At 38.8% G+C, this 15860-nt stretch overlaps 1 protein-coding gene across 2 annotated transcripts in view; it reads right to left on the reverse strand.

Moving 5' to 3' along the window:
• Window positions 1-1052: 1052 nt before the first annotated feature.
• Window positions 1053-15860, reverse strand: part of ANO2 (anoctamin 2) — a 203059-nt gene continuing 188251 nt past the window's right edge. For both annotated transcript variants that reach the window (XM_074872043.1, XM_074872042.1), the window contains 5 exons: window positions 13780-13932; window positions 13623-13675; window positions 11782-11963; window positions 4571-4676; window positions 1053-3040 (listed from right to left, as the gene is read on the reverse strand). In XM_074872043.1, the coding sequence (XP_074728144.1) occupies window positions 2759-3040; window positions 4571-4676; window positions 11782-11963; window positions 13623-13675; window positions 13780-13932 (776 nt within the window). In that variant the 3' untranslated portion in view covers window positions 1053-2758. The remainder of the gene's footprint in view (window positions 3041-4570; window positions 4677-11781; window positions 11964-13622; window positions 13676-13779; window positions 13933-15860) is intronic.

Genomic DNA, 15860 nt, shown 5'->3' on the forward strand with positions numbered 1-15860 from the left:
TAAACATAGACAGTTCCAAACCCCAAAATCCACTGACAGAATACCCTCCAGTGTAAATGAGGGAATCGATGTCATTAATACTGACTGCCTTAATAAATTAGACCATGGAATCCCCAACAGAGCTTGTTGGTCTTTTGAAAGTAAAATGAGACAATTTGTTTTTGAGGAGATACAGTGCCCTCATTTAAATGTTAAGCTTAAAAGGGGGAAACCAAGGTTTATGTCTCAGCCCTGCCCCAGATTTCCAGCAGGGAGACAAATTCTTAAAAAAGATATTCATTCAAGCATGCAGCAAAATTAAAACAAAACATGATGATAAAAAAACTCATGATGATAAAAAAGCATGCTGATAAAAAAACCCATGGTGATTAAAACAAAGCATGATGATAAATGGGGAATCTAGCAGTCACTAATTCTTTTAGTGATCTAAACATCTTAAGCACTCTGACTTGGGACGTTATGTGCTGGTCTTCTGCAACAAAAAGCCCAAGTGCACAATCCAAAAGACAGCCCTTGGGACTCCTGTTGCTGTGCAGGGAAGGAGCTGGGCATCCTCCGAGGTGATTCATCTGCCCATCTCAGGCATCAGTGTTGAGATGGGATGAGCAGCTGGCTGGTGGTGGCTCTTCTCTCTCTGGTGACTGCAGAGGGAACCTACCTGAATTTTAATAGCTCTGTTTTGGTCACACAAATGACATCATCTGAGGCTCCCCAAGATGCAATTACATGACTTTTGGGCCTGACAGGAGTGTAGTTCACATGACCACAGGTGACTGTGAAGTACTTCTACTAAGAAAAAGCTTAAATGGTATTTAAGAAGAAGAAAATTTTTGTATAGTTTTCCTATCTAGCTCAATCAATTAGAAACACAAAATATATACACAGTCAATAGTTTATACACAGTATATTGTGTCAAGAGCTCTTCAAATAGCTTGTTTTAGATAATGTATACATAAAAAAGGGAGAAACTTTGTAATACTACACATTTTTTCACATTTACAAGCTGTATGTGTAGTCTTGAGCATACATAGTCAAACTGAGATCTGGGCAATATCCCTAGCAAATAGTTATTAATTAAAAAAAAAAAATTCAGAAGGGGGCAGAACTCTCTCTGAATTAATTTAAAATTCAGCAAATGAGTTTTGACAGGGGAAAAAGAAGAAAACATTTGGAGAGGTCAGACTTTTTTCAACAAAGTTAAACATTTGCAATTTTATTCAAGTTGACGTTATCATTTCAAATTTGATCTATTATATAGAAGGGATAAATAAACATAAATGAAATTTAAAAAATGAAAATCCAAAATGAAATCTTTAATTTCAGCCCAGCCTGAAACAGTTCTCTCATTTTCATTTTCTTTAGTTTAGGCACTGAATAAAAAAAAAAATATTTCCACATCTTATTAAATTACCAAAAGTTCTCATAGAAAAAAAAACTTTCCATCTAAGAGAACAATGCAATTCGTAGGCTTCAGAAACATATAAAATACCATTATAATGTTGAAGAGCAAACATATTGTATACAATGCCTGAAACCAACACTTCTTTTGGTTTGTGTTTTTGATGGTTTTAAAACCATTGTTGAGAAGACAAAATGAGAAGAAAATCTTTTATCCAGACTCTGAATTTCAAGTCGGGTTAGAGACAGAATCAACAGTGAAAGAAACAGTTTTTTTTAAGAAAGTTTTATTTTCATTCATAACAGAATAATGTTCTTCATTAAATGCTCTTAGATGAAAGCTTGGTTAGTGAATATGTTTATCTTCCAATGAAATGCAGTTCTGCAAAATATTTTACAGTAAATGCACAACAGCAGCAACTTTTGTTACTTTATGCGCAATGTACATGAAAATGCCACATGATTTACAGGGCTTGGTTCCATTCTCACTCGTCAGCTTCTCACTGGTGTTAGTTTAGTGGCCCAGTTCCTCTTGATACTGGCTGAATTCCCAGTCTAAGTGAGAGGAAAATCAAACATGCAGGGTTTGGGTTTTTTTTTTTTGTTCAGGACAATGAATAACAATGATCTTCCCTGGTTCTAGCAGCTTTACTTCATTCTGATGCATATGTTGTGGCCTCTCTGCTCATTAGCACATGCATTCAAGCTCCTGCTAAGCAAAACACAATATATCTGTAGATGAAAGTGCTCAGTGATTTTCATTCCGTTTCCCACAGCTCTGTGCCCTTAACAACAGCCCTGCATGCTCTGCAGAGACAGCACCAAGTGGCAGTGTACATTAGGAAGGCACAATGACTCCTTGAGACTCCACATGTCTATAAAGGATCCCCTGGCAGCTACAAGCCGTGAGACCACGCGTTGTGCGCTCTTTGCTGTGGTCGCTCAGATCTGCCAAAAGATAGATACTAACTAGAGAAGGAGTGCTCTTTCTATTCCCCGTGCCCCACAGGGTGTCTGCAAGAAGAAGAACGGTTGCGGACCTACCACGGAGACTGCATGAGCGAGGAGAATTCCTACGTGTCTACCCAACTCACATGCATCACCACAAGGACCAGCTACAGCCACAATATAGCCCTTGTCTTGCACTGATAAAGTCTGAAAATGCTGCAGCCCAGAGAGCGTATAAAATGTAACAGAGACCCTTGCATGTGGAGTTTCTAAGGAAGCAAAAGAAGCCTCCCTTTACCTGCCTGTCTCTTCCTTGACTGTCTCTCCCTCCCTTGCTCCAGGTTCAGAATCACATCATAGAGTAAGCAAGTATTGCAGAGGTAAGCACAGTATGTTACCCTTCCCTAAGGAGTCACACTTCTGTGTGCTGGGCGCTAAAGGAGGTAAAGCTGCCTTTTGGACTTCGGTTGAACTGACTGAAGGTGGCAGCCCGGATCCTTTCGCCTTTGGTCCCACTTTTGTGTTTCTGCTGGTCACGTGCGATAAAGCTTTCAATCAGCTTCAGTTTTTCATTCTCTTCCTTCAGGAAGAAGTCAACAAGCACAGCCTTCTCCCTTTTGATCTGTTCAGTGATGTCCTTGGGGATGTCAGGAATCATCCAATCAACCAGAACACTGAGGAACATCACCAAATTCTGCAAACACAACAACAGATGTGAAACAAGTATGAAAAATCCAAAATACTAGCGCAAAACCACACCTTTGCTATAGCTGTGAGGCAGGTATCACACATTTTGCTGACGGTGTGTCATATTAAGCAGTTGAGTAAGGCCTTAGTTCAAGAAACGGCTCATGTTTATGCACAAGTCTCCCTCAGTGGAGAGGTTGAATTAAACACACGCTTCTGATCGGTTTGAAATGGGAAAGGACTTGGATTCATCAAATGATTCATGGCCTAAGTAGCTAAAAGAGCCTTATTCTTTGCAGGCATCCAAAGGTGCTCAGTTCTCAACATCAAATTCATTGAGACTGAGTTGAGAATCCATTACTATAAGGGCAACATCAGTGAAAGCATCCTCCAACACAATCATACCCTTGTGTTTTCAATGTGGCCTGAGCAGACAGCAGACAACTTTCATGGTCATTGTGTTCTCAAATCCTTGTGCCTGCTGACAAACAGAATTTTTTTACCCTACCGCAGTGTGCAAACCACAACCCTGGACCTCAGGTGTCAAGGTCATGACAGGTGATGCTTATAACACAGAGACAGGAAGCAGAGCAGGCAAAAAGTTTTGCTTGTTTGTGAAACTCATAGATAAATTATGCTTTGGGGTTTATATTATCATGATAATGCTTTGAAAACTGCTGTGTTGTATAATGCCTTAAAATGTATGAGAATACTGTCAAGGCTACTAGCATGACCCCTCTATCCCTTTCTGAGACAATGAAGCTAATTAACCAGGGAATGTACTCTGTCAGGCTATTTGAAGCCCAGCATAACCAGTTGGTTTCAAATGTTTTGCAGCCAGTGGTGGAAAATTACTGAAGATAGAGAAAAGAAGCAGAAGAGGGCAATATGAACCAGGCAAGACTCATAGTCACACTTAGGAATATTTGGCAGGTGAGGAGAAAAGAGGCAGATTTCAATATGAGGAGTGGGCCCAATTTGGCTGTGGAGGGGTCCCAGATCATGAAAGGAGAGCAGAAGGCTTGTGCCATTCAAAAGGCAAGCCATGATAGCAAGTCCCTTGCCAGTGAAATCTCTACACTGGGGAGAATTCACTCCATTTACTTGTAGAAAGGAGCAAAATACCTTGGAGGATTTATTACTTCTGTTTGTTTCTTGCTTTGTGTGAAGATCAGCATTTAACATGCCTACATAGCATTTATGTGCTATTTAGAAGTGGTGCCCCTGAGGGTATAGAAGCTGACAGAGACCACTTAACTGAAACATTCAAGAGCCTGGGGTATTTTGGGGATCACTGCTAGTGCCAGGGGCTAATGCAGGCTGTGGGACTTCCAGGAAGGGAGGGGAAACATCTGCTGAGGAAGTGTGCCACAGTGCTGCAGCCCACTGACACCTCAGCGGGCTGGGTGCAAGCACAACAGGCTGGGTATCTGCAAACAGAAAAGCTCTACTGGACACTGGCTTCTTTGGACATGAATTTCAATCCATTCATTATGATATTTCTGTGTCTGAAATTGCAGAAACTCAACAGACTTACCTGAAATAGAATAACAAAAGCCAAGCGAGCAGATAAGACCGCCCAGTACTGTTTAGAAAACTCATACTGATTTTGGGACCAAGGTGGCTCTCTGTAGTCTTTGAACCTGTTGATGGAGACAACTCAGTTATCACACAGTTCCAGCAATCTTCTCCTGCACCAATTGCTTTGATTAACATGACTTTCCAACCACAAAAATGAAATAATCAAATCCTCCAGACGTTCCTACTTCAACACTTATTATGAAATACAACTCCAGAATTAAACCTGGACTATCTCCACTGAATTTAACAATCTTAGTGTGGTTTTCACAGTTGTAACCAAAATCAGAACATTGTTCTAATGTTGGAAATTTCCAGATTTTCCAGGATTTGCGAATGTCCCCTTTTTTTTGTTAACATTAAATTGATCTCAGTGTACAGGGAATAAAGGGTTGAAATTAAAGCACAGAGATAGCCCAAGGCATTTTCAGACTAAAGGAGACAAGGCTGCATTCATCTCACCTAAACCTTGGTTAATTTAGGGAATAATTCAGCCCACATAAAATCTGACTCACACTTTGGTGGTTCCTGTCTTTGCATTAACGACAGGGGGAGCCATGGGAAAGGCACTTCCTAAATTAACTGTCTAGCCTTAGACAGGAAAAAACAGAGCCTTAGTGGTTTGGTGTAAAGACTGATGCTTTTAGCTTTATCATTAATCATTTGGAAGTAAACAACAGGCTAATAAAAGTCACAGATGCTCCTAAATTGGGAAGTTTTGCAAATAGCAGGAAACACAGAAAGCAGTAAGAAATACAGACAGGAAACACAATGAGAATAATCTGGGGAAATGGAAAATAATTAAAAATAAAACAATTGAAGCATCTTTGAAAGGATAGAGTTTGAAAGAAAATGCAATGAAAATAGCCTGGAGCTTACACTGACCAGCAAGTTAGCACAAGTTTGAAATATGGCAGCAGGACAGTATGACTTGTGGATGTACAGACAAAAGGCACGATGGAGCTGGGGGGTATTAGCCCTTCTCTGAAGAGCTCAGGTAAAGCCACACCTGGAATGTTGCATCCCGCATTCAGCTGTGGGGATTTCAGAGGGAAGAAAGGGGGAAAAAAAAAAAGGAGAAAAAGATAGCAACAAATTGAAGGCGGTTCAGCAAAACAATCCAGGGGCTGAGGAGACTGACTCACCAGAAAAGATTAAAGAAGAGCACATGTATTGCTCCACTTTGGTAAGTAACAGCCACAGTTGGACATGATAACCATTCACAAATTGTGCCCTTAGGACTGAAAGGGATAATTTAGTGCTGTTCACAGTGTTTGACTAGGAGTAATGGGATGAAATTAAGAAAGGGAAAATCTGTTTTGAATACCACAAAACCCTTCCTGACAGTAAGATTCATTAGACTGTGGAAAAGCCTCCATCGGGGGATAATGGAGAAGGTTCATATATAAAATCTGTCAGCTTCAGTTTGCAGGTGCGCTTACCAAAATTACCTTTAGGTCCTATCCACGTGGTTTTGCATGTTAAATTATACATTTACAATCCTCACACCCCCTACATCCCCCCCCCCCCCCCGCCCCCCCCCAAGAAATTCAGTCTGAAATGCTGGATGTAATTCTGTGCTGCACCTTCTTGAGACAAAGGACACAAGGTACAACCCACAATGGGGAGAGGGAGGAGGGAGAGGAGGAGAAAACAACTTTAAATTGGGGGCCATATTCATTTATGGAAGCACTATCTGGGCTGTGTTAGACCCTGGATTATTTGTTTTGTTCAGTGCTACCCTGTTTTACACAGGATTCCTCTTTGCTCCTATGCTGTGCCTGCACTGTGAGATTCCCCCTCTGGCACCTTCCTGTATGATGTGGAATCTTGTGTGCTGCTCAAATCTGTGTACCAGGGCTGCAGCGAGGGCCAGAGTCGGTTCCCTTGAATTTAATCTGTTTGAACATCAAAGCCAAGGAAAACCTCTGAGCTTGTTGTGGATTTTGCCTAGCACTATAAATCAATCCCAGTCTTGAAATGGAGCCCAGGTTCACCTGGAAGGGTCACCAACTGTGGTGGGTTTTCCATTTAATGTACTCTGAGCTTCATAAACTATGTAAGTGTTGCAGGACATCAAACCCTGTGGAAATTTCACCTGGCTTGGCTTGAAATCACACTGCTTATGATGCTTGAATCTACATTCAACAGAATATTAGCAAATGATTTATGGTAAAGGGAGATATCAGAGCTACATACAAGGTAGCTGGGCCTCCTCCCTACCTCCCTTTTTAATTATTCTATGGCACATGGGACCTCAAAGTGCAGTAACCCAGGCATTTTCTAACCACTATATTCCACAGGGAGTTTCTTTTTAAAAAAGGTCATCTTTTCCCTCACCTCTTCAATTCTTCATTCTTAAAATATTTGATTCAGCAGGTATGCTAGGAACAGCAAACAACTGGTGCTGCAAAGACTATTCTGTTTCAAAAATAGCAAACAACACTAATTCCACTGAAAAAGGAGAAGAATATGAGGTAGTCAATGTGGTTTGAGAATAGAGCACAGAGAAGTTCTGAGGGAAAAAATCAAAATGTACACTGAAAGTAGAGAAATGTTGGGGAAGTGAGAATGGATGGAGAGGACCAGACAAGACTTAGACAATACCGAACTGAAGCTAGAGCTAAGAGAAATATGCTAGTATATTCACAGATATATTGCGTGGGGAAAAAGAATGGTAGAAAAAAATCAAAATGTGTATGTAGGTGGAACTGCAAATCAATCTAAATAAGCTGATCTATTTAATTTCCTTTTTTCAGCTGATCTTTGACAAGAAATGGAAGAAAACATGAGTGAATCACAAGGAAGTAGTGCTTCAACAATGCAGGAGCATATAAGAATTGTTCAGGGAAAATCCACCACTGATGACTGGGAGTAGAAGAGATGGATCCCAGGGCATTAAGAAAATTAATTAATTCAAAGACACTTCATAAATTTGCTGAATATTGGAGCAGACTTGTGTTAAGGGAAAAGTCCCTTTAATGACTCCGTATCTGCTGCTTTCTTCTTTTCAGTGTTATCAGAGTGCTTTCATGTACTCCATTATCATACCAGATTATAAAGATTAAAAGGGCTAAACCAATAAAAATGTCACATAACTTAGCAAGGTTTGCTTTTAATTTGCCTTCAGCTACACAAATGTTGTTTTTCTCTGAAAAAAATCATTACAACTAATGCTATGCGTCAGAATGGCGTTATAGCAATGTTTATTTGGAAGCAGTGTCAAAGAGTTCATAGCATTGTAGAAAATGCTGCTCAAAATATTCAAAGAATGTATTCTGGATGTTTGGTGGGAGAGTTGTTTCTGGCTTATTATGGTTATTTTTAAGATACCTTAATCTCTGGCAATGCCCGTAAGGAGGAAAATGCAGGCTTATTGTAACCACATTTATCTCCAGAGGTCACAGAAATCTAAGAATAAGAGAGGTCAGCTTGTTCCCAACATATTTGCCAGAAACAGAAAAACAGATTTTATTTCCAGTTTAAGGGACAGTGTTTGTTGCCTGTCTCTTGGGACACAAGCTAGATACCCCATATTTTATCACAGTGATAGTTCTGTCTAAAGCTGAGATTCTGATAAGATTCAAATGAGAGGGGTGATAATGAGCAACAGTCAACGTGGATGCTGACATCTTTTTCTAATTGTTTCCTGATAATGGAACACAAATGCTTTCATAGTTGTTTCTCATTCAGATGAACACGTGGTCAAATATTTAGTATGTTCTTCTTGTTTGCAATCAATTTTTTTTTTTTTTTTTTTTTCTCAGTGGCATAGACTTGATATTATCAGGCAGGGACAGCTTTTATACCTGGATTATTCCCTTCTCCCTGTATTTTGGGTCTGTTGAATCCGTGCTAATCTGAGGAGTGCATTTCATCACTGTTGTTAATACACACATTTCCAAATACACTGGCAGTCATACACAATAAATAGAGGGCAGAGACTGAGACCAGGTGAATGGCAGCAAAGTGAAAGTAGCAAAGTCACAGTGAAGTAGAGGATCTGTATGGATCAAGATGATTGGTGAAGGAAAATGCAGGCTAATTTGGGAATAAAATTTTAAAAGTGCTAGGAACAGAGCAAAAAAGCATTTCACAGACTTACAAGTCTATCAGAAAGTATGGAGATACTGAATACTCTCACATGTAACATTATACTAAGAAATAATTCCTTGCAACATGCCAACGTGGGTAATAGCAGAGCTCACAGGGCACAATATTTTGAGAAAAGAAAGAGGACAGGCTCCAGGCTTAAGGTGCTTTACCCTGTCTGCCACAAGCTGAGCAGCAGGTAGAGCACAGCATGCAGCTTTAAGCACTGGAGAGCTATTTTTTTCCCTTCTGTCTGCACTCAACTCTTATCTGACCTGCTCCCAAGAGACAGTAGAGATTCCTTTAACAAAGTTCCTGACACCAGGACATGGCTGTGCTGAGTTATACGCTTTCTCTTTACCTTTTTAAAAGTTAGGAATCTTATCTGTGCACTCATCTAGCCTCCGCTGTAGTCAAGGTAAGAAGGTACGTACGTCCCAAAGGCAATCCCAAGAGCAGTGCCTGAGTTAGAGGGCCAGATTTCTCTCTGCATTTACCCTGCTCCCAGCAAAGGAACTGAGATGTGTAATTTTTGTGGGTCATAGCTGGGTGAGATAAACACCCTGCTTAAAATCAGTGCGATCCTAAGTATGATTAAAGTCTGCTTGCACAGGAGCAGGAAGTAAACATGCACAAACTGCATTGAATAATGCCAACTTTAAGACTTCTTTCTTGAAAATGATTACATTACAATATTTAATATATTCTCTAAGATGGGTATTGCCTTGTAGGCCTCACTGAAGAACTTCCATTTACCCCTTCTCAAACTATTTGAGCAAAATGTCTTATTCCCTAATAAAATTAGAATGGAAAAAAAAAAAAAACGATTTCATGGGAGATAGGTATGTAGTCTACGTTTAGAAATGTGCAGTCATTTAGAAGGAAAGGGATGTTTTTGGCTACTTCAGGAACCTAGCTAGAATATGATTCCTTAAATAATCAATGAAAAGAAGTGAACTATTCTGAAAGAACAATTTACAACACCTGTTAGAAGTATAATTACAAAGTTAATTTCTCACTTTGCTTTTAAGTGGCTGCTCGTTTCTACATTAATTTCTTTTTAGAAAGGTAAAATCAGCAAATATTTAAAATTAATTGAATTCTGTGGGCCTTTAAATCAAAATGTTTGATTTACTTGAAATATTTTCTCTCCCCAACATTAACGTGAACACAAAGACAAAAATGTGCATCCTAACTAGCTTTAGTTACAAGCTTTCTGTGTCATGCTGAGAGCTGTTTTTGCAGATTTATAGAGGAGACTAATGGTCATAACTTAATGGTAACCCTATAAAAAATTTCCAGCTGCCTTAGCTATCTCTATCTACTCTGTAAATATAATTTCATAGAATCATAGAATGGTTTGAGTTGGAAGGGACCTTAAAGCTCATCTAGTTCCAACCCCCCTGCCATGGGCAGGGACCTTCCACTAGACCAGGTTGCTCAAAGCCCCGTCCAACCTGGTCTTGAACCCTTCCAGGGAGGGGGCAGCCACAGCTTCTCTGGGCAACCTGTGCCAGTGTCTCACCACACTCACACTGAAGAATTTCTTCCTTACATCTAATCTAAATCTACACTCTTTCAGTTTAAAACCATTACCCCTTGTCCTATTCCTACATGCCTTTGTAAAAAGTTCCTTCTTCTTTAAGAAAATCTTAATGTCAGATATGAAGAAATGTAGGGATCACTTGAGCTAATAATGAAGAAGTCTATCTGCATTTTGAATATAGATTTATCAAGGACCATGAATTCAAGTGAATGGGAGGAAAGAAGAAAGAATTTGAAATCTCTAACCGGAAAACACTACTTGGTATTTACAATATCTGCAATATCAGCAGTATTTTCTGACAGTATCTGAGCATTCAGGAAACAAGTATTGCAAGAAAAGGCCAGTCTGATGCTAGACAGTATGTGAATGTCACCTGTAAGATTTGTCTTGTAATTCTGCTCTTCTTGGTAAATGATTTTGTGCCCTTGCTTTGGCACTGATGCTGAGAGAATACAGTGATAGATTTCAAGAATCCCACCTTTGGCACCTTAGCCAAAATTTGTTCTCAGAGTAAAACCACACAATGAAAACATGAGAGTAAAGACCTGAGTTTGAGAAAGGAGACTAGGAAAGACAGAGGTGAAACTAGTTTTAGAACCAGGACAGGTTCGGATAGCAACTATCAGGAGTACTAGATTCAAACACCTTGCCATACATCAGAGAAAGACAGCGAAGTTATGCAGATTATGCATTAAAAAAAGGGAAGTTAATTAAAGACCTGTGTGTAGTAAAAACCACATAAATGAAAGCTATTCTTCCAAAGAAAATGGACGAGTGAGTTTTGTGATCGTTTCTTGCCATTGCGAGGCTAAGCACAGTGTGATTTCAAGGGAGTCCAAAAGGAAGGTGAGGCAGGCTGTTGAATATAGCACTGACACAGGGAGCTCAGATTTGAAGAGCATTGGGTTTCACTGCCTGAAAACAGCTCTTTGAGTTTCTGCATATATTTATAAAAAGTCAAGGTTACTTTGAGAGCCCTGGAACCATGTTAGCGTTTTCTCATGCAAACTGGAACTACTCCATAGGTATCTGCACTACGGGAGCAGTGTATTAGACATTTTGGACCTTAAAAGAAGTCAAGCCTTGTTTCCCCAGTCTGAAACAGTGAATCTGAAATGTAAACCATGTAGATGGGGAATGGTGCAGGTTTTAAAGATGGGCAGAATATATTGAAAACTCAGATCTCATTAAGTAAACACTGAACTTAATAAAGAAAAAGAAAGCCTGGTTCTAGTTAGTAGGTGTCCATTTTAAAAACTCATTGTTTTTAATGAAAGTTATGTCTTTCAATAAAGAAAGGATTTTTTTATTTGAGTAAGTCTGCGTAAATTGTTTCTTTTACCTTTTAATGTATTGGAAAAAAAACCTTCTAAGAACCTTCTAACATAGTGAGAATATTCTAAAAGCTGTACTATTAAAACTGTCTTTTTAAAGGCACAAATATTATCAGTTCCCACTTGGAAAAATATTGTCTGACAAAAGACCCAAAGAAATTACTTTGACTATGCAAACTGTCATTAAAAGTACTTTACCTGCAGAATAAAACATCATGTGCAAATGGGGAGTTTTCTGGCTGTGTTCCAGCCTTGAGATGACTGACATTGAAGTACGAGAGCGTGTGATTGATGAAGCCATGCATGGTTCCATTTTGACTGTATGCATATTGATACATAAGGCGTGGAATGAAATCAGATGTGACAGCAATTACAAAAGCCTGAGAGGAAAAAAAAACCAACCAAATAACAGTGTTATGAATCTATGTCTAACATGTTTCAGATTAAGTGAATTCAGGTGATAATTTTCATGTTCAAGTAAGTTTAGAGTGGTGATGAAGTGAGAGTTGAATGTCCAGACCTGGTACAGAACATACATAAATGCACAGTGACCTGCTCTGTCTCTCCAGGGCAAGGTTATACTTAGGGAAGTAGAATATTTCTTAGAGCACAGAGTAGCAAAAGCAATTAATGTGCTGTACATTTCTCCAACTCTTTTAATCCCTGGAGCCTTTAGGAGGTCTATCACTAGTTTTCAAAACCTACACGACATAATAGCTAGCTGGTATCATTTGGTGTAGTTACACAGTGTTATCTGAGATAAACAAGTTGACTGTGAGGTAGTCATCCTCCATTTTTCCCTCTGCATCAGGATTAACACATCTGACATCAGTGGATCTCATGCTGGTATAAAACTGGTATATTAGTGAAGTGAGACGCAGAAGTATCTAGATCATATCAATAAGAATTCATTAAATTCATTTAAAACTACATTTTGCTAAATAGTTCTTCCGCATCAATACTATTCAGGTGGAGAAGCAGAACAGGACATTCACTATTTTTTTTTAAATTGAGTATGCACATGTTTACATTTCTGTAAAGAAAAAGTAGTGAACTGATATTTTAATGGAATCCCAAGGAAATAAAAATATCCAGCATTTGTTTGGCACAGAAAATAATCAAGGATCATAAATCTGCAAAGTGTATTCAGATAAAACCAAGAGACTGCAGAGTTTTGCTCATCCAGCACAGATCAGTGCTGGAAACCTGAAATATATGCCTGACAGCAAAATTATGGGTATGTGCAGGGCTGCACAGATTTCCTACCTTAGATCCTGGAAACTGCCTAGCCATAAGTGAACAGTGCTCCACCCATGCTTCTCTGGAGGCATTATAGTCCTCCCAGTTTCAATGATAGCTTGCATACTGCTAGAGTGGTGTTGTGCTAGAAGCTATTGTACTAGATAAGTTGCATAACACCTCTGCACAAGTTTCCCGTTCAGTTGTGATCACCATCTGCCTTTCTAAAGTGCTTTGATGTCTTTGTCTTTGTTATTTTACAGTTAAAGTTCTTTTCCAACCTAAATGATTTTATGATTCTATGATCTGTGGGTCAAAAACCCACCAGATAGTATTATGATTAAACTCCTGGGGCATGAGTCTTTTTTATCTTAAAGCATGTACAGGAAAATTTTACTTAAAGGAATACATGTAGAACAATAAACATAATATATCTGTATATCAGACATGCATTATGTTCTTGTTCTATGAAATACTATGTTTTTCCATTAAGATTTTGTAGCCTGGGGAGTGTGTAACCCAAAACAAACAAACAAAAAAAGCTACTCTTACAGAAATACTTATATGAATTAGTCTTCCTGTGCTACATAACACAAGGATAGAGAGAAGGAGATGAGTGAATGGTCATCTCGTTTGTAATTAATTCATGTTTTACACTTGCACAATAATGAACTGGATAATTTAGATTTTATTGTATTTTATAGCAATTGAGAAAACTAGACTTCACTTTTAAATTCCATTAGAGGGACAATGTAAGCTCCCAAGATCATGGTTAGAAACTGGTGTAACCAAATACTTACATTAATGATAACTGAAAACTTTCCAATACCACTCAAAATGTTATACCAAATTCCTGGAAGTGAAAAACAGAACTTATTAATGGATTTACTATAATTTTTCTTCTTATTGAATTTTTGGTGTTATCTTCACTGTAATGTGTTTGTTTTCATTACTTACCTATATCTTTTGCTCTTACTGTGTCTGGCCTCCTCAGTTCAGTAACAAACTTTTTTGCATCAAGCCGGACTTCGATGATGTTGTTCAGAAAAGCAAAGAGAGGTGCCAGAGGGAAGGAGGCAACAAAAAGTGTGACAAAGCCAAACTGGATAACTGGAAGAGAAATATGAAATGGTTTTTGATCTTCTGAAGGGAGCTGGTAAATGCAGCTGACAGCAAATTGTTGATGAGCTTTGTGGGTTACAAAACCCATAAAACTCCACAATTTGGTCCCAGTAATAAATATCACCAAACAAGTCTATGAAAGGGAGAAACGTTTGCCACTATGCTTTATGAATGCTTCTAATAATGCTCCTAGTCTCTAGCATAGGCACAGCCAAAGTAAATAATAAATTTAATAAAGGACAAAGGGTTCGGCATGTATTCTGCATTTATACATAATTAACTGATTAAGACCGTGATGTTGTTCCCTGTCCTTTTGCCTGTAAGGAAAATGATACACAAGCAAGCAAGAGGAGAAGATCTACAAGGGGTCACTGTTTCTTCTCAGATTCCTATGAAAAATTTGGTGGCAATCTGTCAAGAGCAGGAGCAGAATAAGTATCTTTGTGGATGCATGAGCCTGTGGTGTCATATAGCATTGTCATCCCTCCCCATGTCCCTGATATCCTCCAAAGTTAGAAATCTTCCTCTTTAAGTCCTAGCAAAGGAGAATGCTATTGTCACTGGGTTTTTTTTTCTGGGTTTGTGATTTGGGTAAAGTAGTTTGGGAGAAAGAAAGCACTAGTTCACTGGTCCTAAAGCACAAGTAGTATCGCAGTGAAGCACAGACCTCCTGAGTTCTCCATGAACTAGAATCTAAAACAGATACACAACAAATAAGCCTGGCTTCTTCCACAGGGGAATAAAAAGCTAACCAACCAACCAACCAGAGAAAACCCTCTCACTTTGAAGTGGATGACACATTTTGCATCATCTTGTTCTGGGAACAAGAGTAGCACCACAGAGTTCAGCTCAGCATCCATAGTATAATGATATAAACAAAACCAACACATCGTTTTCCGAGTGAATTATGTCTCTTTTGTAGGGCATAGGATGACCTAGACAAATGCAGATGCAAATAAATTATCTTCTAAGCAGCTAAGGAACTAATGTCACCATGAAAAAGCACAATGCTGACACAACTGTGTTTTTCTGACAAGTCTCAGTGTTCTAGAGATGCTTGGAATGACGTAGTAGAAAAGCTCTAAGCAAGTTTCTTCAGTTTTTGGGTGGGAAGAGTATCCTTAATTTCTCCTTCCTTCAGTGGCACTTCATGATCTACCTCATCTGAGTAAATCTCGTTTGGGTACAATTAACATCTGAAAAGGGTTGACTTTTTTTTTTTTTTTTTTCTTCAAGGTGCTGAGGAATTAACAAATTGCCTAAAAGGCTGTGTCTTCCATGGAAAGAAGGAGGCATCAGTGGTGAATGTTACTCATGAGACTGGATCATTTCCTTGTAAAAATGCTGCATTATTTTAAATTAATACTTCAGGGAAGTGAGAGAGGTTTATTACCAGAGAAAACTAATGAGGAGTAAAAGAAGAGGAGAGACTGAAAAGCATGCTGTCCAAATGCAAAGGCAGTATTCCCAGTAAGATTAAACTAATAAATCTAACTGTGTTTTACACTTCAGAATTAAATAAATAGTAGTATAGAAAAAGGGTTGGCATGTATGAGGCCTGATTTATTGTGGCTTCTTTTTTTTGGTAAATCCCTGTATACATTCTCTTTCTACTATGGGAGGAATTTGTTGCACTTTTTGTGAAAATTGGGGGTTTACACAGTACAACTGTTTACTTTAAAATACTTTCCTTAGGCGCTGTTGTCACAGCCTACAACTAACTGATAAAACAGCTTTCTCCAGGATCTTCTCTTGCATGCATCTCTTTTTGTTTGCAAATTGCAAGTCTTCTGACTGACATTCCTGCATTTCTCTTCTCAGTGACAAAATATTTACACAGTAAAGTATTATCTCTCTCTATTACATATATGTCCTCTTGATTTTCATTCTCATTGTTTTGCTTTGAGATAAAGAGT

Source organism: Strix uralensis, chromosome 5 (assembly GCF_047716275.1).
Source record: "Strix uralensis isolate ZFMK-TIS-50842 chromosome 5, bStrUra1, whole genome shotgun sequence".
NCBI classification, from domain to species: Eukaryota; Metazoa; Chordata; class Aves; order Strigiformes; family Strigidae; genus Strix; species Strix uralensis.